General features: G+C 33.9%; 3 protein-coding genes across 5 annotated transcripts; 2 read left to right on the top strand and 1 right to left on the bottom strand.

Moving 5' to 3' along the window:
* Positions 1–1,202: 1,202 nt before the first annotated feature.
* On the bottom strand, positions 1,203–4,878 carry LOC132175907 (WRKY transcription factor 72A). Its single transcript, XM_059587997.2, has 5 exons — positions 4,751–4,878; positions 4,153–4,230; positions 3,513–4,025; positions 3,258–3,371; positions 1,203–2,333 (listed from the first exon to the last, which is right to left on the bottom strand). Exons 1-5 carry the CDS (start codon positions 4,856–4,858, stop codon positions 1,548–1,550), a joined length of 1,599 nt encoding a protein of 532 aa, XP_059443980.2. The 5' UTR covers positions 4,859–4,878; the 3' UTR covers positions 1,203–1,547.
* Positions 4,879–12,453: 7,575 nt separating this feature from the next.
* Positions 12,454–22,860, top strand: ALDH12A1 (aldehyde dehydrogenase 12A1). Of its 3 annotated transcripts, none has more exons than XM_088514614.1 (17): positions 12,454–12,757; positions 14,092–14,174; positions 14,462–14,565; positions 14,733–14,800; positions 15,000–15,057; positions 15,265–15,378; positions 15,666–15,749; positions 16,582–16,686; positions 17,108–17,221; positions 18,114–18,245; positions 18,337–18,432; positions 18,645–18,734; positions 19,646–19,855; positions 21,200–21,310; positions 21,915–21,994; positions 22,068–22,266; positions 22,399–22,860. In XM_088514614.1, exons 1-16 carry the CDS (start codon positions 12,672–12,674, stop codon positions 22,204–22,206), a joined length of 1,674 nt encoding a protein of 557 aa, XP_088370740.1. In that variant the 5' UTR covers positions 12,454–12,671; the 3' UTR covers positions 22,207–22,266; positions 22,399–22,860. The 3 variants fall into 3 exon arrangements, with proteins under 3 accessions (XP_088370740.1, XP_059441463.2, XP_059441464.2); XM_059585480.2 differs by having other exon boundaries at positions 12,455–12,757; positions 18,343–18,432; XM_059585481.2 differs by having other exon boundaries at positions 12,456–12,757; positions 14,095–14,174; positions 18,343–18,432.
* A 1,377-nt stretch (positions 22,861–24,237) lies between these two features.
* LOC132174866 (uncharacterized) lies at positions 24,238–26,565 on the top strand. Its single transcript, XM_059586592.2, has 2 exons — positions 24,238–24,424; positions 25,121–26,565. Exon 2 carries the CDS (start codon positions 25,149–25,151, stop codon positions 26,325–26,327), a length of 1,179 nt encoding a protein of 392 aa, XP_059442575.2. The 5' UTR covers positions 24,238–24,424; positions 25,121–25,148; the 3' UTR covers positions 26,328–26,565.
* The last annotated feature ends 534 nt before the right edge of the window (positions 26,566–27,099 follow it).

Genomic DNA, 27,099 nt, shown 5'->3' with positions numbered 1-27,099 from the left:
TTTTTATTTCACCTACCGACTGTCGGAAGTCGGTCGGTGATGATTTGGTGGCAGTCGATAAACAATTGGTAGGCAGTAAACGGTTAATTTGCCCACTCCTACTAATCACAAACCCAAACAAAAGAGACCGTTACCCAAAAGAAAAAAAAAAAAAATACAATACAATACAATACAATACAATACAAAAAAACTGGTCCATTAATAATTCCAAATGAATCAAAACCAACCCGGTCCAGTCCAGAAGAACTTGAGGCTGTCCTTATGTTGACAGATAAATGTTATCCACATGTTGCCCCAAGACATTGCGTTAATGGGCCCAGAAGAACTGAAGTTGAGACTTGTGGGGGAGCCTTGTTTATCTTTTTTCCATAATTATTTAGGCCCATAACAAAATTTGGAGATGGGGCGGGCAGGCGGGCGACCCGTTGTCGGCTATGCCGACAACGGGTCGCCCGCCTGCCCGCCGAATATATACCGACCAAATAGAAGAGTCAAGAGCCACTTGGAAAACGTGCATTTTTTTTGGCGATGATGTATTAATTGGCATGTTATCATTGAATCCAGACCGCGTTTAATTGCATGCAATGATTTTGTTGACTTTATCTGTTGAATATATCCTATGAATCTATGTGTTGACTGTTGATATTGAAAAGGTACCTATGTGTGGGGTTGTATTCCTACAAATTTTCTGGCCAATGGCAATAATTGTAATTAAGTTTCTTTTTTTTTGGTTGTTCCTTGAGCCAACACCGAAAAGGTTCAAAAGCTCAAATCTTGGTCAACAATGTAGGAAGGACAAAGTATTTCTCTAATCTCTTTAATTTGGTCTATTAAATTACAATTTAAACACATTAATTCAATAGACTAAGTTATAAGCAACTTGGAAAAAAACTTCATTCATGAAAGAATATGAATATACCTATACCCACACTTGCCATTGAACACGACTTTATGGGATATGCAACATGACAAATATTCTAGCATTTATTTTTGCCGAGTTACATATTTCATTTATTTATTTATTTTTTTCTTTTAATTAAGAGTTGATGAAGCATGCCAACTTAGCGAAGATGTACACAAGATAAATGGCATAATGCAAAGACACGCGAAACATACAAATCTCTTGTTAATATGCTGCTCAAGAGCAAAACTACATGAGTAGATATGTAGTTCAAGCAACCTCTTCTAATTGGTGTGAGCAATATCTATATTTCCGTGGGTCGCGGTAATAATATAGAAAAACTATAAACGTGTTACAATATTTCACATTTGAACAAATGAAAATACAGTTCCGTACGCAATTGCAACCATTTATTCTGTCAAACAAAGATTAATTCTTTTTCTAAGCTTTATGTGAACTTCATACATATATGCCGAATCTTCAACGTGTTGCATGCGTCCCACTATATATATATATATATATATATAAAATCTCAGAGTCAATTACTTCCACTTGCTTGCTGTCATCATCTTCATGCACAAATTTCTTCTCATACATCACTTCTGGCCAATCAAGACAATATAAACAACAACATTCTAATGAGTGGTCAAAACTCTTTGGCATTGTCTCTATTATCACCGGGAGACGTTGACGCACTCTTGGGAGCAGAAAACGGCAACGAAGGTGGTAGAAACGACATCAAACTTCCCGGCGGTGAGTTTGTTGAGTGCGTTTTGTTTAACAAGCTTGACGCACATCCACTCCCATTAGTGCCAATGATTGTGGTGAGGGCAGCTGCTAAAGCGGATTGGAAGCTGGGGTCAGCTGTGATTGCTTTTGTCGCAGCAGCAATGGTGTCTGGTAGAGGGTACTGCTGAGAAGGAGGCATGGGATTCTTCTTTTGCATGTATGACAGATAGATGTTATCCACATGTTGTCTTCCCATGTTGCCCCCCCAAGACATTGCGTTAATGGGCTGATGATGATGATCAGAAGAACTGAAGTTGAAGCTTGCGGGGGAGTAATTGTTATACCTTGGAGGATAGTTTGAAGAGAATTTGTTGAACTGAGATGAGGCGGAGGAGGAGGATGGGGTGGATGTGAGGTCAAGAGTGATTGTTGGGAATGTACATGAAGATGAGTAAGAAGGGTTGGATAGGTAGACTTGCTTTGGTTTTGAATTATCTGGTAGATAAAAGTTCAAGCCATGGAGATCGGAAGCGGTGATGGTGGTGGCAGGTCGGTCGGAGCTCGACGACGACCCTGACAAAAGCATGGAAGCAGCGGCTGAAGTGGTGGAAGCCATAGCAGTGGCTGACATCGGAAGCGGGTGGTTATGTGTTCCTTCGTAGGTGGTGATCAAGATGGACATGTCATCAGCACATCTTTGCACCTGAAATTGCATATATTGTTAATTAAAGAGAGTATCAAAATTTAATTTGGAAATGCAAAACAAAAAATTAATGGCTTTTGCATCCAACTAAAATTATGTTTTATTGTCCCCAAGAGGTAGTTTAATCGGCTGGGACCACGTCTAATGAAGCAAAGGTCACTAGTTCGAATCCCCCTCCCACTCTACGGACATGTTAAAAAAAAAAAAAATTATGTTTTATTTGTTCCTAAAAAATTATCTAAATGAATGTCATATTAGTCAATCATATTATTCAAGTAAACATCATGACATTTTTTCAAACCAAAATTAAAAATACTTTCACTTTTCTATGTTTTCTATAAACTTTTTTTTAGTATTTGTCCGCTATGATTTTTTTTTTTAATTTTTTTGAGGAATTGTGACAACTTCATTAATATCAAATAGGAATTACAGGTTTCTCAGAAACAATGAGTTCCTGGATACAAGTAGATGGATTAGAAAACGTTTTGATGTGATATGTATATAAGAGATAACTATTTTTTGTGGGATTCACATTTAGAAAGTGTTGTGTTTTGAATATGCTAATAATTTTGAAAAAATAAAAGATGTAATTAAGTGTTTTAAAAACCTTTATTTGTTTTCATAACCATTACCAAACTAGATGTAATGATCAGTAAGTAATTAATGCTACTATTTACACTAATTCATCACACATATTCTACATGGATCGACATTACTTGTTTTAAATGATTTTTTCATTTTTCGTTAGTACTTCAAAAATAAAAAACAAAATTCAACAAATTAATGTGAAATGACTGTTTTATAAGTATGAGGTGTACATAATTTGTCACACAAAATTTTGAAGTTATAAATTTGAAATTTGAATAATTTCTCAAAGACAAAACATGCATATACCGATATACTTTAAACTATAAATTTAAGTACCTGTTTTCTTACTGGGCATGAGGGTGCAACAGTACAACGATAGTATGCTCGAGGGCATGGGTTTCCTTTGGCAATCTTTTGTCCATATTTCCTCCATTGGCATCCATCATTCATCTGAATATATATAAAAAGTTCAAAAAACACATGTTATTGATCTTATGAATGAATAATATTATAGATCATAACTTTGTTTTAATTCATATTAATTTAGAATAAGCTTCAAATTTCATGCATGGATGATATTTAAATACTTACTGTTGGAGTATCACATCGAGCCCTCACAGAAACCCTAGCTTTCTTCACCGGATTTTGCTGTGAAACCTCATCATCTCCAATACTTCTCATCGTCTTCAGAGCCCTACCAGCAGTTTCTTCCTTTGTTTCTTCAGAAGTACTGTTAAAAGGGCTTGGATTCCTCAAAGATTCACTTAATTCTCTTGATTTAGACAAATCGAATTTGCAGTCCAGTCCAAGACTCAAGCCTTCTTTAGCTGCTTGTTCATCATGATCATCATCTTTCAATTGGGTAGAAGAAACTATCATATTCTTTTCCTCCTTTTTTGTGTCACTTGGAAGTCTTCCAAGGCTAAGGGAAACATTAAACTCCGGTTCTTCAATTTCTTGATGCTTGTTTCTCCCTTCTTGTTGAACAATGTCATAGAATCGCATTTGGAGGGTCTGGTAATCCTTCACCATTCGATCTAAATGCTTCTTTAGTCTTTGATTTTCTTCTCTCACCTCACCCATTTCTGCTCTAGCAGATTGAATCTGACCATCATATATATATATAAAATTATAGTCTGATTTATTATTCATCCTCTCTTACATATATAAAAAAAAAAAAAAAATTAAAAAAAAAAAAAATTAACAAATCATGATAAGACTTCTAATTTACCTTTTCCTTTTGGCTTGAAGGAGATATTATTGAGTCAGGTACTCCTGAGGATCTTCCCATATTAGTCAACGGTGTCACCTGTCGGAGCATCATCATGGTTAGAAGAAATCCATCAAAATAAACAATCATGTATATATATATATGTGTGTGTGGTGAATTTGGATTCATATAACTAGGGTTTTTCGAAAGCTATTTGAAATTATTTCATTTTTATATTCATAATTATTATATATAGAAGAAACACAAATTCATATGAATTGAATTCTGACCAAATAGGAGTAAAAAAGCTTAATTAATCCAAGGATCCATTGATGAGAAGGCCGTAGATCCATTAATCATACTTGGAAATTTGATTTATTTAGATATGAGAAGAACTCTAGGTTATATATATACTATAATAAAATAGAGCTACTTATAATCATAAACCAATTGAAGAAAATCCTGCTTGATGCAGCTTAAACCCTTTTCTTTATAGGTCAATCAATATATTGGATCGAAAAAATCAGAAAAGAAGAGAAGAAGAAATTAAAAATATCTAAAATCAAATTAATCCACAATAAAATTTCCAAGAAAAGAAGAAGAAGAAATTAAGCTCCACCTTGATGACTGCTGTCTCTTCTTTACTGCATCCTTCTTCATATCCTTTCTCCTCCTTGAGCACTACTCCACCTCCATGACCAGATCCTTCATTAGCAGCAGCCTCCATAGCTCTCCTTATCCTTTAGTTTTTTCTTCAAACTTCTCTGGGTAGGTCTCAGCTTGCTCTCCTCTTCTTTTATACAGGCAGCATGAAGTATTTGACCCCGTTTAGAAAGAAGAAAGCTAAGATTTTCACACTGATCCAACGCGGACAAAAGGGTACCACTGATCCCATCCAATTGCCCTTAAAGAAAGAGTTGAACTTATATTAAATATATTCATAAAATACAAGAATTCAACTTCAAACGTTAGAGATTATAACATGTCAGAGAGAGAGAGAGAGAGAGAGAGAGACAGAGAGAGAGAGAGAAAATGAGGGGAGAGCTTTAAGCCGCAATGTTCGGACCCCACGTAATACTACTACTCCCATCGTTGAAGTTTCGTACAAGACAAAAGTCACAAGGGGATTGGTTCGTGGTCAAAGTTTCGCCACCGTCGTGTTACCACCGGTGACCGGATCGGAGATTTTTTTCTTTTTGTAGGGTCAGTTTAACATGGGTAGGGGGTTTGCTCTTAAGAAGATTGAGGTCAAACTAAATTACCCAAAAGGAAAATAAAAACATTAAGGTCAAACAATTGGGCCATAGGTTTCAGAGTAGTTGCTCATTGGTCCATGCATTCGACTTTATTCACGTTCAATCTCAAGCTTCCTGTGTGCTACTACTGGCCTCCTTGCGCAAATTGTCTGCTATCAACATCACTAAATCATGTAAATATGTGATTTTTTTGAAAATTTACAATTTTAAAGGTTAAATTGAGATTTTAAATGCCAAATTGCAATTTTATCAAACGCGTAATAATGTTACTAAGCGTTCTACTCGACTAATGTTAAAAGGAGGACTAGAATTCTTCTTAAGTCTTCATAAATATGATGTAACTTTTAAAATCACCATTAAATTTAAAATGATTATTATTGAATTTTAATCTACGAATGATTTTAAAATTCACAACACATTTGAGGGGACTCTAGCTAGTCCTCATTCTAGCAGCATTAGTCGTTCTACTCTATGCATGCAATTATTTTACAACTTTTTTTATAATATCTAACACGTGTTAATATGCGATTAGAGACACATTAATTAGCCACTAAAAGAAAATTTGAACATCCTTCAATTAGATTATATGTCAAAAGTTGTAAAAAAGTTAGAAGTCTAGTATTTTCCTTCCTTGAAATTAGGTTAGAGGAAATTCTTCAATCAAATCTATTAAATTGACATATATTTGTACTTTTATTTACATTTTTAGTAAGATTATCAGAGTATGTGACTCTCACATACTCTAAAGATATATATCAATTTAATAGACTAAAATAATAGAGAAAATTTCACCAAACTCAATTTAAAAGAAAGTTTATCCTCAAATATTGATGAGCATAACACATGTATTGAGCTGACTTTGATGATTCTTTGAAAGAGAAAAATACAAATGTTGTTTTCTAAGGATGGTTGGTCCTATACGATCTCTAGTCAAGTGATAAGGTCTTATACACTGATCGAGCCCTGTCGTTTCAATGAGAGTGATATCAATTTAATAGACTAAAATAATAGAGAAAATTTCACCAAACTCAATTCAAAAGAAAAGTTTATCCTCAAATATTGATGAGCATAACATATGTATTGAGCTAACTTTGATGATTTTTTGAAAGAAAAATACAAATGTTGTTTTCTAAGGATGGTTGGTCCTATATGATCTCTAGTCAAGTGATAAGATCCTATACATTGATCGAGCCCTGTCGTTTCAATGAGAGTGATATATATCTATATCTCACATGTTTTATTGTAAATCTCCAATAAAACTCTACCTACCTGTTTCCAGCAATATAATTAAGATTCATATATACCATAATTTTTATAAAAATTATATCCACGTATATGCCATAATTGGAGAAATTTCCAACAGGAGGAGCTATACTGATCAGTATGTTTTATATATGGTGGCAGTAACACAGTAACACTACAGTCACATCTTTGAGTTAGGTGGTGATAATTAACGGATTTTTCAAGTTAAATAATAGGAAGTAAGGATGATTAAATAATATATAATTGAAAATGAATACAAATATATATACAATAGAGAAGTTGATTGAAAAAAATCTTAATTTTATATAGTTTGACTAACCATATATAAAAGTGAAAGTCATCGTTATTTTCCAATCCAGGTGGGATATCAGCATCCAGATCTTGACAAAGAACCTTATCGAACGATCGATCGATCTCAGTTTACTGTAAAGAAAGAGAGAAATGCAGAAAAGTACAAAGCCACCAAAATTGGCTTTTCACAAGGATTAATATTATTTCTTCAATCCCAGTAAGTTAAAATTTTAAATTGCAAGGACTAATTAAGTAATTTGTAGATCAGCTGAAGTTGCTCATAATAATGGTTATATAAAGTATGACGTGGTTGGATATATATGTCGGATGGGAGGGTAAAACTAGAAAATGAAGAGGAAAAATTTGACAGTATTAATTCGTAGTATTATATTAGTTATATGGATCTGCAACCTAGCTCTGATATATAGTCTCATGTATAATTAATTAATAAATTATCATTGCAATCTCAGCACAACTAGCTAATTAGGAAATAATTGAAAACTTCCATGCATATCTCTGCCATAAATTGAAAAACTTACTGATTCAATTCTGAGCGCAAGACTTGGCATTTATTTTATATATATATATAATCTCACGAGCCTACCTCAAGATTCAGTCTATCCAAAGCACGTAGTAATCTAACGTGGAACATGTACAACGATGAAACAAGAGGGGGTAACAAATTCGTATTTGATGCCGAGTTGTATCATGTTGAAGCATAGGTATCAAATTATATAAGTAAATCATAATTGATCAACTAATCATTTAATTAAAATGGTCAAATCGATCCCCTAGTCTTATTCTGCTAGTTTCACGTTAAATTATTGAATCGTGTAAAAAATTGTTAGGCTTTAAAGGGCAATTTAGGGCATCCCATTAGATTTAAAAAAAAATTCTTATTTATTCTTATGATTTCAGGTGCTTAATTACGGTATATGTACGTACGTAGTATCATATATACCAAAGTCTTGATCCCAGTGTGTATATACATATGTGTACATGTGCATATATTTAATTAGAATTACATTAATTTATATATACACACATATGGTACTCCTCTCTCTCTCTCTCTCTCTCTCTCTCTCTATATATATATATATATAGCATCAATTACTTTGAGACTCGTCTGGCCTCTAATGAGAAAGATCTGCAGAAATTAAGCATATGGTATATTGGAAAAGCAGCAGTGAAACTATTTTACTAGCTAGGGAGGAAAATAACGTTAATATATGATCACTTTGTTAACACAATTTCCCTCTCTAATAAAATGATTTTGACTTTGTTAACACAATTTAGTGGAATATGAATTTCTATCATTTCGAAGTCAATCGGCAACATTATTTGACTAATTGTCATAGGAGTTAAAATTTCTATCATTATCATATACTATAATATTAATAAATAGGTGCACCGCTTTCCTGTTCTACTTGGATTTAAAAAACAGTAACAGCATTATATTTAAGGAAAGGTAAGAAGAAAAAATAAGACGTTGAAAGAGTCAGCAGGTCTCCCTATGGCCATATATATGGCAAATGTGAAGGTCAGCTTTCAATTTTCGACGTTTTTGTCAAGTAGAACCCACTTGTGAATGCAAAACCGATAAGATTTTGACCTAGCTACTTTTATTCTTATACACACAACCTTTGAGATTCCGTTTTACATTCCTTGGACTCTCTCTCTCTCTCTCTCTCCATTCCAAACTAGGGTTTTTTTTTTTCCTGAATTATTCCAAAATATATAGAAGTTTCATAGCTATTAATTACCTTTAATTTTTTTTTTTATTTGTTAAATTTGAAGTCACTTTTCTTATTAGTATATCTAAGAATATTTCAAAAATATATATTTTATTTATTTTGGTTCAGCAAAATGAGTTTTATTTATGAACACCCAATTCCCATATATATATATATATATATATATATATATATATATATTATGATTTCCACAGGAGAGACAAAGAGAGAGCTGGTGGGCATGCGCAAACACATTACATTGATTAGGGTCATGATTCTAAGAACGCCGGCGTGCATGACTGTTCATGCACGCCAGGCTTCTTTCTTTTATTTATTTTTTTAATTTTTAAATAATTAAAATAATAAAATATTAAAATTTAATTATTTTAAAATAATATTCTTTCTTCTTTCTTCTCTGTACTTCATTCTTACTTGTGATACATGATAAGCATTAATTATCTTAGTCTACCACATGTAGGATATATATTAATATTTTGACTAGAGTATAACCACATGTAGGATATATATTAATATTTTGACTAGTTTATTTCTAATTGTGATCTAGAGAAATTGGTTATTTTTAAAGGGAAGAGTTAAGAAAAATTAATTGTTTCCAACCAGTCATACAAGCTTCATTAAAAGAGTTGGAAAAACAACTCAAATCAATAATTATAGCAGCCATAATGCATTGAAACAGGATCCTATTTCCTTTCCATTTCTATTATTTCATGGATAGATTTTAGATTTTTTTTTTTTTTTTTTTTAACATTTAATGGTGTACTTTTATTTTAAAATTGTGATACGTGTTTTATTTAAGTAAGTGTTACTCTATCGAGATCTGTTAAGTCAGTTGACGGAATTTGGCTGTAGGGACTAAATTATTTTTTTAGCAGGTTTTATGAATCTCTGAGTTCATTTTGATACCACAATGAGCTAATTGCAAATCCGGTAAACCACAATGACTGATTTTAATTTTTTTTCAAAAAAAAAAAAAGTAATAATAATCCAATAACTGATAAACACTACCACATCAGCCTAGTAGAATAAGAATTGATAGGTTTATTAGTTTAAGTCATTTCCATTCAATATATAATTTATAAATTCTTACTGAAAAGCTTGGCATGAAAAGCAAGACTTTACTATATCCTTGCATGAAAATCTTGTAAAATAATTAAAGAACGAATAAGATAAAGAAAGAAGTTTTATTTATGAATTTGTTCATATACACCGTATTTATACACAAAGCTAGGGAGAGGACAAATCCCGTAATTCTACATATATATTTGGATTTAAGGATAATTCCATTCTCGTTTTTGGGGTTGGGGGATATTTGTCATTTTATAAGCGATTCTAGAGAACTTCATTTGCAACTTTATTAGTCTTTTTGGAGTGATAGCGTGGACGTGAATATATAGCCTTTTTTTTTAAAGTCATTACAAATAGTATTAAAACTAGGTTGTAACGACTATTGAGAAGATGATTAGTCCATATAAATAAGTAGATTATAAAAAAGCTTATGAATACTAAGTCTCGTATTATTTCTTTAAAAATACACATTCAAGTGCAAGTACAGCCTATTTCCACAAACTGGTCGTTGTATTCAATGGAAAACATTAAGAATTTCAAATTGGTGTAATGCAATGCTATTTGGATTAAGAAAATAATAAATTCAAGTCAATGCGTAGATCTTAGAAATTAAACGAACCATTAATTACTAAACGCGCGAATGTGCACCGTATCTGGATTTTTTTTTTTTTTTTTTTTTTTAAGGAAAAGTCAATCTGGACAAAAGCTTCCCACTAGATATTGTTTTGTTTGCATTGAAGTTTAATAATTATAAGATAATATGTAATGCAAGCTTGATCTTAATTGTCAACGGGTATCGATATTAATTTCATACACTTTGAAGAATATGTATTTTATGTAGATTCAGATCTCTAATAATTAGTTGTCTAAATTGCTAGTAATTTTAGTATGTAATACATTGTAAGATGCCAGTCTATATGAAATTTACGTGTCCAAATGAATTTTGAACTGTCTAACCATATATTAGGATAGACAGTTCTCATGTGAACTTTTTTATATATGTTGTTCAAATTGTTAGCGAGCTGAATAGCTAATTGTTGGTAATCTTTATCCATATTTCAATTCGTAGCACCGGCCAAGTCATCGATATTCAATACCATATCTACAGGAAATATTGAAAATGAGAATAAAATAGAAACACAAACTTTCTAAATATGTAATTAAAGATAAATTACTTGGCTTTGTTCTTATACAATAATAGTTTCTTGACAATTTTGCTAGGGAATATGTTGTATTTGGATGGTGTTGATACCACCAAGGGTGGATTTGTCTCTCATACGACAAAAAACAAAAGAAGTCTTTCTGAATATAACAATATTTTTTGTTGTCAATCATTGAAGAATCTCTAATATTAAAAAATCTTACACCTATAATGGGTTGAACCCTTAGACTCCTCCTCAAATGAGAGGAGACTATTGTTGAACTTTAAGCCTTTTATTAGTTTTTTTTTTTGGTTGCTTCAAAGGCAGTAGCTTCAATGGCCTTACAATATCTGGGGAATTCACTCCTTAGATAGGCTTTTTCTTTTAGGTAAAATAGTTAATAACAACAAATGAATTGATTTTTCTTAAGAATAAGCATAAGTTCTTTGGAATATGCTCAATATTTCGTTTGTTTTTGTTATATTTAGCGGTGTATGTTGTATTAAGTCATTTAAAATTTTAAATAATGTGACAACATAAACGTCAATAGTAACATATACACTATTAGATACGTGAAAGACACAAATTTCCTCAAAATTAAATTAAAATAAATCTATAAAATTGTCATGTATTACTTAATACTTGAAAAACATACGATTTGTTATTATTCAATGGAAAATGTTAGGCTTACAAACACATTTTACAAAAAAACTTTTATAAAGTGATGTGACACAATATAATTGGATATGAGATAAATTCAAATTTTGAGAAACTCAATCATGTTGTGCCACATCAGTTTGTAAAAGTTTTTTTGTAAAATATATTTGTAAGCCTAGCATTCTTCTTATTCAATTATGTCCTCTTTGGTCGGAAGTCCGAATGAAAAAGAGCAATGCATTACCATTTGGGCCTCAAGTGAAGTTTAAGCCCCATAAAATGGGCTTTACCTTTGCAAATATTAAAAGCCTAATGTGTCAAAAACCCACCCTATAGCCCACTTATAGCACGTTCAGCTGCGTTGTCAGTGACTCAGTGCCACGCTTGCCGACTACAATCCCCAGTCAAACACCACCATGAAACCAAGGTGTATGATGTATAATGGATCCCATCCACGTCCGCTAGATTAGTGGAAAATATCATGGTCAGAGTTGAACTCCCCAAATTCTAGCTTAAAAAAAAAAAATCTTTCTGATCGAGCATAGATAAAATGGATCTGACGATTATTCCAAGGATATTTTCTAGCTGAGAACAAAAAAATGTCTCTGAATTTTTCTACAAAAACGGACAAAATCTTATCCTTTCATGACTATTCATTAATTCGGTCTATAATAATGGATAATGACTTTTTTTAATTAACCGTCTCAATTACGTGCGATTCCAATACTCTTATAGGAAAGAGATTGCAGGATTTAGCTGCCTGAAATAAGTGAATCTCGTTGATTAACGTTTGATCATCAATGAGAGTACTGAGAACAAAAGGTCCTGTGCACATGGGATAACACTCACAGAATTCCTACAAGGCATTATTGGGATTCGACGTGGCAGCGCAGTCTAAAAGCTGAAACAACCAACATTTAGATGATAAGGCCATCTCCGAACTGACTCTTTCCTTGTGTTTGATGGGCATGGTTTCGATTTTCTAGGTAACAGGAAGATGCAACCTTAAAAAATTGATTTAACATTATCATCATCTGATTAAGGTTTTCTGAAGTTGAAGGGACCTTTAAATTGGGACAGAACCCAGTCCATTCAGTGAACTATCACGCACAATGAATAGGTTTCTAGTCTGCAGAGGAATGAGAGTCGGAGCTCCCCAGAAGGTTGTCAGTTGGTTGGGTTCTTTCAATCTCGTAAGGTATTTTAGTGTGTTTTCTGCCAAAGTTACCGCTTTTCAGTTTGTGGGTTTGTTGGAAATGATGGGCATATTTCTGGGTTTGTGTTGCTTTTGAAAATAATTTGTCATTTCTGAGTGTTAGGTTTGTTTTTTTTTTGCTTGATTTTTGCACTTTCTGGTGCAATGAAGTCATGGATTCTGCATTCATTTCTATGTTTCAGTCAGAGATGCATATGTTTGGTTGCTCATGTGATGGTTGAGATTTATATATTGTAATCTAGAAGAATGCTCTACTTCAAAATGCTTGTCATAGACTGACTGTTGTAGCAGATCCCAAATAGTTGGTACGAGGCATTTTTCGAAGTAGCAGGGTTGGCTGTTGATAATTTCGGCAACCTTAGTGGTCTTTGTAAGTGGGTCGGGTTTAGTCTGTGCTGTTTCAACTCTTTATGTTGTGCTAATCCAACAAGCTGAATGCATTCTGCATACCCTCCAATTGTTTAGAAATTTACATTGAAGCTAATTCATAAGAACTTTTTTGGTGGCCGTATTTTTGCATAATCCATCTAATTTATTATATGAACTTTGAAGACAATGAGAGAACAGTGGCGGAACTAAAAGGCCTTCTTTTTCTATACCTTTCTTCAGTGGATAGCTGCATAATGTTGCTTTCATATTTATAGTTTTCATGTCTTTTTTTTTTATTTAATTTTTTATTTATTTTTATCTCTAGGTTTTGTTTTGTTTTTTGGTTAGGTATTTCTCTTGTATAATTCTTATGTACTTGAGTGCACCCTTTGGTTTTCAATGAACTCCATTTACTTATCAAAAAAAAAAAAATTATTTGAATATATATGAGATCATCTTCTATTGTTAATATTTCCACACAGAAAAATTAAATTTCATTGTCATGCCTTGTCTGAGTAGCTTATTTTGGATTCAAGATCGTAGAACCGAAAGTTGGATGGTTAAATTGGGATAGGATTATGTTTGTCAGGGTGGTTAGAAATTATGCATATACTTACTGTTTGTAAATAATTGCATTTGGAGTCAGTTTACAAGACAGCTTTGGAAGTGCTCTTCTGCCTCTACTATTTTCAAGCCAATCTATTAAGTAAAGCTGTCATGCATACACACTCCTAATGAATTTCTAAGGGTAATATAGGGATCTGTACTTGATAATTCTTCCTTGGACGCTCTTGTAATATTTGAAAAGATATGCTAGTAATATGGAGGTTTGATTATAGAATCATGCTATTTGTTCCAAATATCTGAAGTTGATTTACATGCCACTTTGTATGTATTACTTATAATGGTTTCCCTAATAAAACTTTACTTTTTCAATTTCTCTTTAGCAGATCTATTCATTCTATACCCTTTGCTACTGTAGATGTTGAAGAAATATCAGGTTCTCAACCTGCTGAAGTTCATAACTTGGGTAGGTACTGGAACTTTAGCAGCATGTGTTACTGATAATCAGGATGTTAATTCTTTTTTTACCCCTTCAAATTAAAAGTAAAACGTGTGAAATGTCAATCAATTATTCTCCCCCATCCCACCCCCCAAAGAAAAGAAAAAAGTTGTTGCATCTACTGCTTAACCATGTTGAGCCAAGCCAAAGCTTAACGTCAAGGCAACTACAATAATTGAGTTTTGTTCATCATATCTTAGTTACTGGATTCAAGGTCGACTCTGAACCTGTCTTCAGTATAAATCCACCTTTAGTGCAGGGAAAATGGAAAGGATCTTCAAGTTGGAATACGCTTTTGGATCCTTTAAATGGAGAGCCATTCATTAAAGTTGCTGAGGTAGATGAAAAAGGCGTTCAGGTATGTTTTTTAAATTTTAAACTTAGGTCCTTGTGTTTCATTCTGTCATCTTTCCACTTTCCTTCTCTCATGAATGCAATAATTTTAAACTTTTAAATGCTTGCTTGTGTCTGCCTTTTTGCATCTAAATCATTTTTTTTTTCTCTCCAAACTGTTGAATTGCTTAGCCATTTATAGAGAGCTTGTCCAAGTGTCCGAAGCATGGTCTACACAATCCCTTTAAAGAACCGGAGAGGTTTGTGTTACTCATCCTATCTCTCTGTTTCTTTATTTCTTCTCTCTCTCTCTCTCTCTTCTATTTTCTTCCTGTTGCTTATTAATTTCTATCAGAGATAGCATCGCCAAGGATATCATGATTCTGTTTCCTTAAAAGAGGACCTTAATCACAATGTTTTATCAAATTAAAACAACTGATGAGAAGGCATCTTTTGCAGGTATCTTTTGTTTGGAGACATATCTGCAAAGGCAGCCCACATGCTTTCCCTTCCAAAGGTAGTGTATTGTAAGCAAAAGAATAATGATTTATTTATCTTTTTTTCTTTTTCCTTGTGTCTTTTTTTTTTTTTTTTTTTTTTTTCACTTATTTGAATTATGTAACTCTATTAAGGTTATGCTATGTCAAATATATTAATTCCAGTTGTTTTTCTAAAGGACTGGATCATTATTATCACATTAATTTTTGATTCATATGACTTTCAGGTTTCTGATTTCTTCACGAGGTTAATACAGAGAGTTTCTCCAAAGAGTTACCAGCAGGCTCTTGGTGAAGTTGTTGTTACTCAAAAATTTCTAGAAAATTTCTCTGGTGATCAGGTACATCAACATGAAATTATTTGAGTGTTGTAGAGGGAAAATGGCGTTCTTTTGTGTTGATAACCTGTAACTGACAATCTTCCAACTGGTCTTCTCATCCTAATAGATACAACAATGATCTAATTACTCCTATGTTATGCTGCATTTATGACCAGCTTCTGGAAGAAATACCCTAGACATAATTTTGCTTTCCAATCTTTCTGTAATAGACTGTCATTTTCTGCTATAGTTTCTCTAGTAAAGTTGCTGAAGAAGTTCTTTACAATTTCTATTGACAAATTTGGTAGGTTCGTTTCCTTGCAAGGTCTTTTGCAGTACCTGGAAATCATCTCGGACAGCAAAGTCATGGTTTTCGTTGGCCTTATGGTCCTGTAAGTTGCTCCTTCTAAATATGAATGACACTAATAGAAACTATAGTATGAAGACCTTCATCAAGTGTATTGCAAAAATCATTTAAACATGGGGCAATCAAATTATGAAGGGAAAAATTGAGAAATTTACTTCACAGTAGCTTGTTCACCCTTCCATCAATGATGGATGAACAGTGGCAAGCGATTAGAAGAGAACAGAGGGAAGGACTGTGTTAAAGGAGTCTTTACAGTATAATTAAAATATGTTACTAAAGGAGTCTTTACAGTATAATTAAAATATGTTACTAGGCTCTTTTTATGTTTATTGGAGCTCTTCATTAATTTCCTTAGATCTGAGGCAATACAATGCACTCTGAACTGACTATTTGAAATGGAGACATGGTGTTCTCCTGTATAGTAAGTGAATCTGATAAGAACTTGGAAGTAGATACCTATTTTCTTGTGCTTTCAAGAAAAAAAAAAGTCAAAATTTTCAGTTAAGCACATACTGTACAGCATAAATAAAGAAAAACTGATGGATCTTGGATATAAAATGAGCTAAATCTCGATGAGGTAGATGCTTTCTCTGATGGTATAGCCTTTTTTCTTTTTTATTTTTTATTTTATTTTATTTTTTAACTGCATATTATTTTGTCATCTTGATGTGGATTTGGGTTTCATTTTCTGAAGTACAATGTCTCTATGTCAAGATGGATACACAAACTTTTTCTTCATAATTTTCTATTTTAAATTTGGATGTTCTAGAGATCCTTTTTTGTCAGAATAGTAGTAGATCATAAACAATGTATACAGTTTCTTCATAATTTGCTAATCTAAAAGACTGTCTGTGCAGGTCGCAATTATTACTCCTTTCAATTTTCCCCTGGAGATTCCTGCACTTCAGTTGATGGGCGCACTTTATATGGGCAACAAACCCATTCTTAAAGTTGATAGCAAGGTATGCCTGTAAAAGTTCTTTTTATGTATTATGGTTGGTGTGAAGTTTCTAATTCTCTGATATCATGCTAATTAGTTCAAACAAATGCTATCAATTTATTTTTGGTGATGCCCTAGTTAACATATTAGTGCAAGTAAGGAAAGAATCATACAACTTGTTAGATAAAGAACATTTATGGATGTCTATGAGAGAGAGAGAGAGTAATGATGATGCGTGAATCCAAGAGTTGGATTTTGTGGTTTCTGAAGTTGGTGGAATAATGTCCACAGTGCTTTGAAAGAATCTTATTTTATTTTTTTGTAAATTATCCTTTTGAATATTGGCATCTCTTTCTTGTGCATTGTACCATTCTATGTTGGTGATATGTTTCTTAGATGTTCTACAGTGCATATTTTTTAAATTGACCGATAATGTTTTGTAGGTGAGCATTGTGATGGAGCAAATGATGCGACTACTTCATTATTGTGGGTTACCAGTGGATGATGTTGACTTTATAAATTCTGATGGGAAGGCAATGAACAAGCTGTTATTGGAGGTTGGTTTTCCTGATATGATAGATCTTCTTTTTCTACTTCTTAATATTAGAGCCTATACTCAAATATCTGCAATTGCTTGCTTCAGTGAATCTTGAGTGATTAAGTTGCGGAACTTCAAGTGTATTCAACATGTCCATGAGGATCTCGTGAATATTTTATTACATTTTTGTAGTTTACCAAATTTTTTAATTAGTTTCTTTTTATTTATTCTACACCCCCTAAGGTCCCTCCCCAACTTGCTCTTATAAGTTTGTTTGGATTGGTTATTGATTTGGTATGCTCATTTCTCCTGGAACATTCTGTCTTCTCATTTGCTGTATTTTCTCTCAACTGTTTTACCATGAAGCCAGTAATCTGCACATCTGTAGCAGTACAAAAATGATAACAGAGTCAGAATGTCAACTTATGATCTGCATGTTATCCTTTGGTTAGATGGTAATCTACATGATGGTAATGTGGTAGTGGCAATCAAGGAGCTGTAGAATTCCTGGTTCCTTCACTGGAGGTGGAGTGGGTTTGATGATACTGTTGGTAATGAACCATATAAGACCAAAAAAGAAAAAGGTGGTGTTGGTATTGGTGGTGGTAATAATGGAAGTAGTTATATGTTGGTGCGAGGATATGCCGTATATGCTTGGTCGTAGCAGCCAATAATAGTTTTCGTGATTGTAATCCAAGAAATTTTTTGGTTTTGGAAAAAGCATAATTATCACTAAATAAAATGCCTTGTGCTTATGAAAAAGCAATTTCAGCATCCAATGGGGAACTCGTTTCAGTTATTTTATGATAGGAATAGCTCTCACCTTAGGATTCTTATGAGTGTGCATTACTACATGCACTTTTGCTTGGATTGTATATAAAATCAAATTCCATTCTTTTATTACTTTGCAGGCAAATCCGCGAATGACCCTATTTACCGGTAGCTCAAGAGTGGCAGATAAATTGGCTGTTGACCTTAAAGGTCGAATTAAATTGGAAGATGCAGGATTTGACTGGAAAATTCTTGGGCCTGATGTTCAGGAGGTTTCTTACAAAAAATTTGAACTTTAAAGTAGGCAGTTCTCAATGTGTAAATTTATTGTTTTTGTTGATTTATGTCTTACTGATTTTTGAGTGGCAGGAGGATTATGTTGCATGGGTCTGTGATCAGGATGCTTATGCATGCAGTGGTCAGAAGTGCTCTGCACAATCAATGTTATTCATGCATGAGGTTAGCTTGCTTGCATTTGACACTTCCTATGAATGTTTATTGTCAAGACTAAGAAGATAACCTCTAGTGTTTCTATCTTGGATCATGTTTTGTCTTTTATGTCATCTGCATAGATTTTCTCATAGTCACAGTATTGTGAATTGGGCATTGTAATTGCTGCTAACCCTTTTCCATTCATTAATCTTGAAAATCTTATTGCTACCCTTGTGCAGAACTGGTCTAGAACTTCACTTGTATCCAAGATAAAAAATCTTGCTGAGAGAAGGAAGTTGGAAGATTTAACTATTGGCCCGGTCCTTACTGTAAGTATGGTACTTTTGCTGCTATTGTAATTATATTGTTCTGTATGATCAACATAATACCACTTATGGATCATCAAATTAATAGCATTCCTACTACCATCCTAGAAGAGTTAAAGAGTGACATTTTGAAATTGGAGTATTTGAACAGATAGATTTTTTAGATTGTAAAGTTGAAGTCCTTGATGAAGTCAATTTAATGGGTTCCTCCTAAAAAATATGCATCATGTGTAGGGAAACAGGGGTAATTGGATAATGGATTAAATCTCAAAAGTGGCTTTGCTGAACTGTTAAGCAGGGGCTTAGGCTTAAGTGCTGAACCCTTTAATGATTTGGCCAGTGTTGGCTGATTTGATCGGAACACCTAGTCAACCTAGACATCTTTGCATGCTTATGGGCCACTGAAGTATGGCATTCTTGGTTGAACCATGGATCTATGGAGTTAGTTTATTCCTTGTAGTATTATCCATTTCATTCTACATCCAAGTAAAACTATTCAAATTTTGTGTATCTAGCAGGCTCACACTTATCTCGCTGAGTAGTTTTTTAAGTATTGATTAAATGATGAAATTTACCTATTCCTATCAACTTAAGCTTTTAGGTTAAGTGATGATTTAACATGGTATCAGAGTAAAAAATCCTGAATTCGAACCTTGACTCCGTCAACTCACCCCCCATTTTAAATTAAATATTACACGTATTGGGTCTCATTTATTAAAAATAAGTTTAAGCTCACATTTGAGGGAGAGTGTTAAAGTATTGATCAAATGATTAAATTTACATCTTTCTATCAGCTTAAGCTTTTAAAATAAGTGGTGATTTAACAATAGTCTCCATTAGGATCACCGTCCATGTTGTTTTAAAATTCAATTCAATTGCAGATTATTAACTTTGCTTCTCTGTTGTTGTGGCAGTTCACAACTGCAGCCATGCTTGAACACGTGGATAAACTGCTTCAGATACCAGGTTCAAAACTACTCTTTGGGGGTGAACCTTTAAAGAATCATTCCATTCCACCCATATATGGTGCTCTAAAACCGACAGCTGTTTACGTCCCACTTGAAGAAATCATGAAGGACAACAACTATGAGCTTGTAACAAGAGAAATTTTTGGACCATTCCAGGTAAAGATGAGAAAGACGTATTTTTTTTTTTAATAATGTGTATTACCAAATTTTATTATGCACTTTTAGTTAGAATTATTTGGGAGGGCACGCTGGTATCCTGAGTAAACTGATATCACTGGCTATTCAAAATATTAGTTGTTAAAAATATCAACTTGGACAGAACTTGAGGCCCCTGGATACGATAATTTTTGGGGGTTGTGTCTTGAACTGGGATTATCATATCCCTGATAGTATCAAACTCCTTTTTTTTTTTTCTTTTTTTCTTTTTTTCTTTTTTTTTTTTTCATATTAAATGCTTATTTAGTGTTGATAACAACAAATTAGAGAACCAAACTTTACATATAAAGTTTATATTGTTTGAATTACACCGTGGTTATTTGCTGCTTTAGCCTCTTTTGAGTGACTTAAAATTGGGCACTCTTGGTGAAATCTCAAATTGCAGACATCCGCAAAGAGCCTGGCTTCTTTCAATTCCATAGTCTGCTCTTCTTTCAATTCCATAGTATACAAGAGAAGCAACAGCCCTAATGGAGTCTAAAATCTAAATAGTTAACAAGATCTACAAGGTTAGAGGAAGAAAAATTGGGAACAAAAGTTACAACCCAATCTAAGAGGGCACTCAAAGAGGATTTTAGTTGAAGCACATTAGACTCATGGTCATTGAAAAGACGGCGATTTCTTTTTCTCCAAATGCTTTACATTAGTAAAGCAGGGATAACTTTCCAAATGGCCTCTTTGGATTGTCCCTGCCCTTGTGTCTTCCAACATTGAAGTAGCTCAACAACGCTTTTAGGCATAACCCATGAGACTCCGAATAAGATGAGAACAAAATGCCATATCTCACTAGTATACTATTAGCTAAGCTTTTAGGGCAATTGGTGATTTAACATGGTATCAGAGCAAATATCTTGAGTTCGAACCCTATCTTTATATTAATGGTGCATCTTCAGATGATTATGATTAGTTTTTCTGAGCTGTTAATGTGTGCCTTGAAGCTAAAAAGGATCTTTTATATCTTTAAAGTTATTCTAGGTGACTAAAAGTTGTGGGAAAGAAAAAAGGCTCACGAAACAATTTTGGGAAATGAGATTGCTGCTACTGTATGCCCATTTCCATGCTTATATATGCACATCTGCTCGTGTGTGCCCATGCCTTGAGAGAGAGAGAGAGAGAGAGAGAGAGAGTTGGAAATGAAAAAGTCCATCCTGTTCTTTTCTAATTTTTCATTATTTCAACAAGGATTGAATTTTAATAGCTGGAAGCGAAATGTTGCTGGCGTCTTTGTGTTTACTCCTTGATTATTATTGACTAAATGTTAGTTCTGTTTTGTATTGCGCCTAGATTATTACTGACTATAAGAAAGATCAACTCCCACTGGTTTTGGATGCTCTGGAGAGGATGCACGCCCATTTAACAGCTGCTGTTGTATCAAATGATCCCCTGTTCCTCCAGGCAAGATTCTCTCTCTCCCTCTCCCTCTGGTTGTTTGTGTGTGCGCTCCCAAAATTTGGATTACCTTATTGTTTGTCATGTTTGTCTTTATTGGGATGTATTTAATATAAAGTGATAGTACTCAAAATATTTGCACCTGGCAATCTCCAGTCTCATGAAATGTTGATGCATTTAAAGTTGTTTGAATCCTTGATGGCTAAGAAGCTTCACCGTCGTGGCTGGCCTAAACTCCCAACCTTTGGCCTTTGTGACTAACAGCTCATTGTTGTGTATGAGTTTAACCTGTTTAATGAATATGTAATTTCCAGTTCCTTTTACCCCTTTTGTTGGGGAAGAAGGGGCTGGTGTTTGGACATGATGACATACTTTAACTTCTGTCTAAATGCATGGTCCCTTAATATGGGTACTCAACCTTATTTGTGCAGTCTTCTAGAATCCTTGCAAAAAGAAAAAAAGTGCTCCCCTAGATGATGAGGGGACTTGGGTTGTGCCCTTGGGTTATTTTATTTTTTATTTTTTTGAATTTCGATTAGTTATCAAAAAAAGATGATTTTCAGATACATTGTCTGAGTTTAGCATATCTGTGTTATAAATCAATATGCAGGAAGTTATTGGAAATACAGTAAATGGAACTACTTATGCTGGATTAAGAGCAAGAACAACTGGAGCTCCTCAGAATCATTGGTTGGTAGAAAATTCATTAGTCTTTTTCCTCAGAATCATGTGCTTAAATTTGTCATAAACAATGGTGTGACAGGTTTGGACCAGCTGGAGACCCTAGGGGCGCTGGAATTGGGACCCCAGAAGCAATAAAGCTTGTTTGGTCTAGCCATAGAGAGATTATATACGATTTTGGCCCCCTGCCAAGGCACTGGGAAATTCCACCATCAACCTAAGGAGTTGCAGTAATAACAGAAGAAGAGAAAAATATTCAACTTATAATGCCTAAAAGCACGGTAGCTTATTGCTTAATTTACTCCCAAAATACACCAGTGTCCTTCACTTCCTCTCTATTTTCTTGGGTTTTTTGATAAATTAAAGGATACTTTATGCAAAGATTCTGACTTCATATTGCTTGTTGCTTGCAGATGTCTGATCTGACTTGATCGTATAACTCAGTTTAGGAATGGTTTTGCCCTTAGGTATTGGGGAAAAAAATAAAAAATAAAAAATAACAATAAAAAAGAAGAAGAAGGAAGAAGGGCAGCATTCTTTGAAGCATTAATAAGGTGAATCTACGACTCTGCTGGTGTCATGGAGTTTTGTGAAACCCAGGAATGAAGGGGAGCAAAGAAGACAAGGGAACAGATTTTTTTTTTTTTTCTTGTGCCTACCAAAAGGCTTAAACGTTAAGACTATTTTATCTGTCCCTAAGATGGTTGTCTGTTTCTACAGTCTCCTTACTCAGTGGCACTTGATGAATCTTGCTTCATTTCAAACCTCTAGTGCCATAAACTAGGAAGATCGCTTGTATTACAATATTTAACGTTGTGTTTGGATGAGGGATTTTGAAGTATGATCTTATTTGAAGTTATGATTGGGAATTTTCATTGTTGGTTTTGCTTGCTTGGATTATCAAGATGGTATTCCAAATTTTCACTTTGAACTTGGAAAGGATAGGATACTGATAGAATAAAAGGGTAGTTTGAAGAGTACTTTTGTTTTGTTTTTTTTTTTTTTTTTGGAAAGTTAACTTCATTTCATTCCATAGAAAATAACATTTAGAGTAAAACTCTAAACAGAAAGAGCACATTGCTCTAAAGTTACAATATCGTAAATGTTGCTGGGGATCTCTTCCATTCAAATTTTTCCTAGTTGGTTGCGCAACGCAAACTTGGCCAGTCCATGAGCTGCAAAATTGGCTCCCCGTTTGACATCCAAGTTTCTGAATCCTTTTAGCACACCGTTTATGTCTTTCTCAATTTGGCCGTATCAGCACCACAAGGGTTCAGTCATAGTTATGGTTTTTACAACCTGCGCAGAATTCCCTTAAAAATTAACATCTTACAATTCTAGGTTACAGCATTACTTTTGTTGTTATCAACATCATTAGCAAATTCACCACTATAATATTGCACTACTATCATTATTAAGTCATTGCAATTATTATTACCATCATCGTCATAACTATTATAATATGGTAAAATTACTTAACATTTTGGATATACTCACCCAAACAATAAAATATAAACTAATGGGATTGAAATTTTATTATTTTGAAAGTTTAAAAGAATTTCCATGTTTCTCTTTAAAATATAACATAGATTCACATATGAATTTGAAAAGCATTCAAGCAACCTTAAGGCAGTAATCCAGTGGCAAGTATATCTTAGTGAAACTCCAATTTCTCGCTATAAGCCGGGACCGAACTAGAAGACTAGAAGTTCAATTTTAAGGAGACAGATTGTAAGAAAAATGGGTAAAACAAAAGAGCACGCGGCGTGTAAAAATTTTTTTTTTTTTTTTTTTAAAAAAAAAATTTGCACCGGCGTGCCACGCACGCCACGTGCTATGAATCAGTGCTCAAGAAAAATAAGTAAATATTCTAGGGGCCAAAAAAAAAAAAAAAAAAAAAACCTAAATTATTTTTTTTTAACAAATTTAAAAATTTAAAAACTATTTTTAATTTTTTTTTTAAAAAAAAAAAAATCAGGAAGTTGAGGCTAGCAAGCAGGTGGCCATGGCCCCACTAGCCCCCTTAAATCCGTCCCTACCATTGGCAGAGCTAAAATTTCATGTTTAGGGGGTGGAATTTAAAGAACAAAATGTAATAATAATATAAAATTTTTCTATTATATATATATATATATATGACTTCTTTTTTTTTTTTTGTAAATATGTTGTCTTCAATGAATAGAAGTACTGGGTTTAAGCATATTTTTTTGTTTTCTATTCAAATAAGTATATGAAATTACGCTTTAAAAAAAACAATACAAACGTACCAGCGTACAGCATTCTTAAATGCCCTAAAACTGCAACCTCAAGGTGTTGCCTTATATCGTTCCACAAAACAACGCAACCGTCGAACGCCACTACCGAACCACCACTGCCAAGGTTTAAACTTCCCTTGGCTTCAGATCGACACTTTCACTCACTCTGACAAAAGGATTTTAGGTAATCCAAGCCAAACAGTCCCTTATTATATTTTTCTTTTCTATAGAATAGAAACTGTTGTTCTTTTCTCGCTTCAAATATATTCTTTCTTTCTTTCTTTTTTTATGTGCATCATATTGGATATATATATATACGGAATTTGTTGTATCAACATTTTGAAAATTTTCCTTAGGTTAGTTATTGGGTATTGCTGGGTTTTTTGTGGGAAATTGATTTGGTGGTAAAGTATTGACCTTTGGATGATTGGTTTCTTTGTATGATTTTTAACAAGTTTGGGCATTCTATCTGTTTGATGAAATGTCGTATTGGGCGCAGGTTTTTTAATTTATATTAATTACATCAGTTTTTTGTGGGTTTGTTAGTTATTTTCTTTGGCTCAAACCTACTTTGAACTGCACCGATTAGGTGTTGAATTTGTAGGGGTTTGTTTAGTCTTGGGTTTAAGTTTTAGCATCTCTGTTATGCCCATTCATATTTTCTAATATAATTTTACTTGTGACAAAATGAAATATTGAATTTGCAAATGGGTGCTTTAGATGATGATGGTGATTGTGTTTATGTAAACACATTGCGCTTGAAGTTTATTTCTTTTTAATTTGTCTGCATATGCTGTTAGAATAATTCATTGATGACAGTCCTCATGTTATTCTTTCTGTCTTTTTGATACCGAGGTATGTATATATGCTTGCTCTTCAGGTTTTGAGCTTTGCTTTCCAATTTCGCTATGACTCTGCTCGAAGTGATAGAAAAGGCTGCGGCCAATTCGGAGCCACTTGCTTCGCAATCGGAGTACCCGATTGTTCTCAATCCAGATGATGTTTTGCTCAACTTGAGGCCCAAACTTGAAGACCCAAATCCTGTTTTGCTCGTCAACCCCGTTGTGGGTTGGCAAATCTCGCAGACCGATTCTGAAGTCATTGAATTGGGCAAGAAATTCTTTTCAAAGTTAAAGCGGAAGCTAAAGAACCCAAATGATTTTGATAAGGCTGAGTTTATTCTAACTTTGAATCAGTTTCTTGAGAAAATCAGGGACAAATTTGGAGTTTCCATTGGGATTGATTCGTCGGATAATGGGTATACTCAAGTGTTGATTGAGAAGCTAGGGTCTTTGATGGGAAAGGATGTTGCTGGTTTGGTTTTGGACGCGTCTGTGGTTTTGGAGACTTGGGAATTGGTTGAGGCTTTGATTGTTAATGGGCTTGTTGAGCATTCTTGTTATTTGAATTTGGTTAATAGAATTGTGGCAAAGAAGAGGTCAGACTTGATTTGTGTTTGTATTAAGCATGCTTCGGATCTTGGGGCATCTGAATTACTTGCCATTTTGAAGTATTTTCTTTGTCCTCCAAAAGAGGCTTATAGTAGCATGGTGACTGTGAGGAAGGAATGGGAGAAGCAGGCTTTGTCAGCAATTGAGAAGGCAAGTGATAAGAGTCTCACAGGGAAGAAAGCGTGTTGGGCAAAGGACGCTTCAATTTTGCTTATGATGGCGTACGATGGGTTCTCTGCTCCTGAGCTTTGTTTGCACTACTTGCTGGCCTCATCAAATGTTGATGCCGTGACACTATCGTCCTCAATCAATAAGTTGAGTGGCAGGGAGTTGGTGAAATTGATTCAGTATTTAGGGAAGTGGTTGAAGAAGTATGAGAGGTTTCCTCAAGCAGTTCCATGTTCCGAACCGTCATCTAAGTTAGGTTTGAAGGCCTGCAGTTGGGTTCCTAAGCTTGAAGATGTCATCAACTGTCTTGGGTTGGTGCTGGATGAAAAGTTTTCTTCGCTGGTGTTGCATCCGGAGTTTCATCAAGAGCTGAGATCAATGGAGGGAATGGTTAATTCTTTAGCCTCAGAAGCCAGACTATGTTGTTTGATGGCCAATGTAGTTGAGAAGCTGAAAGTTGAAGTTTGAAGCGCACAGAACTACAAGCTCTCACTAAAATCAATGCTCCTGTTATTGCATTTGCAGAATTAGACCTGGTCTATTCTGTCAGTAATTTGTGTTTTTCTTTTCTCCTCCTGTGGGGATGTTGCTTTGTTAGGTTTAATCTAGATGGCAGTCTAATGCTGAGTTCTGATTTATACAAATGAGAGGAATCTTAGACAAGGTCTTAATTTTGGCCCGGAAAATGCAGTTTTTATTTTTGTTTTTTATTTTTTATTTTTATGAATTAGTCTTCAAAAAATGTCATATATCAAATTAAAACCATTTAATGATCTGTTACAACCAACGTCTTCAAATCATATGAAGCTCCCAGTTTTCTCACAAACTTAAGTGTTAATGGAATTACTTTACTTCTTGCATCCAGCTCTAGATTATATGCAATGTCATCTTCAATCTCACCCTCCTAAAATGAGCAGCGGGCAATAGGAACATTAAGCTTCAATTGAATCAATTCTATTAGGCCTTCAGCCACTCTGGTTCCTCACACTGCAAACACGTAGGACACCAGAATGAGATTAAACAAACACTAATAGCAAATAGTCCCCTCACTATATCATCTATCCAACAAAAACTGGGGTTTATGGCATCAATTTGTATTTAGTCCAATAAAAATTGTTGTTCAACTGAGAGTTGCCTTAAGTTATCGTAGCAATGCAACAGAGGTGCTAGAAACTATAATTTTATTTTATTACTGTCATGATATGGCACTGTCAATCCGTCATTAGATTATTTATTATTA

This window comes from Corylus avellana, chromosome 3 (genome assembly GCF_965113065.1).
Source record: "Corylus avellana chromosome 3, dhCorAvel1.hap1.2, whole genome shotgun sequence".
Taxonomy (NCBI): Eukaryota; Viridiplantae; Streptophyta; class Magnoliopsida; order Fagales; family Betulaceae; genus Corylus; species Corylus avellana.
This window is presented reverse-complemented; position numbering and strand designations above follow the sequence as displayed.

Bases quoted from the DNA above. Each gene is read 5' to 3' on its own strand.
- LOC132174866 (XM_059586592.2), top strand. From the start codon at position 25,149: ATGACTCTGCTCGAAGTGATAGAAAAGGCTGCGGCCAATTCGGAGCCA.
- ALDH12A1 (XM_088514614.1), top strand. From the start codon at position 12,672: ATGAATAGGTTTCTAGTCTGCAGAGGAATGAGAGTCGGAGCTCCCCAG. The intron at 15,058-15,264 runs GTAGTGTATTGT...TATGACTTTCAG, and splicing joins ACATGCTTTCCCTTCCAAAG to GTTTCTGATTTCTTCACGAG. The intron at 15,379-15,665 runs GTACATCAACAT...CAAATTTGGTAG, and splicing joins AAAATTTCTCTGGTGATCAG to GTTCGTTTCCTTGCAAGGTC.
- LOC132175907 (XM_059587997.2), bottom strand. From the start codon at position 4,858: ATGGAGGCTGCTGCTAATGAAGGATCTGGTCATGGAGGTGGAGTAGTG. The intron at 4,026-4,152 runs GTAAATTAGAAG...TATGATGGTCAG, and splicing joins CTTCAAGCCAAAAGGAAAAG to ATTCAATCTGCTAGAGCAGA. The intron at 3,372-3,512 runs GTAAGTATTTAA...ATATATATTCAG, and splicing joins CTCGATGTGATACTCCAACA to ATGAATGATGGATGCCAATG.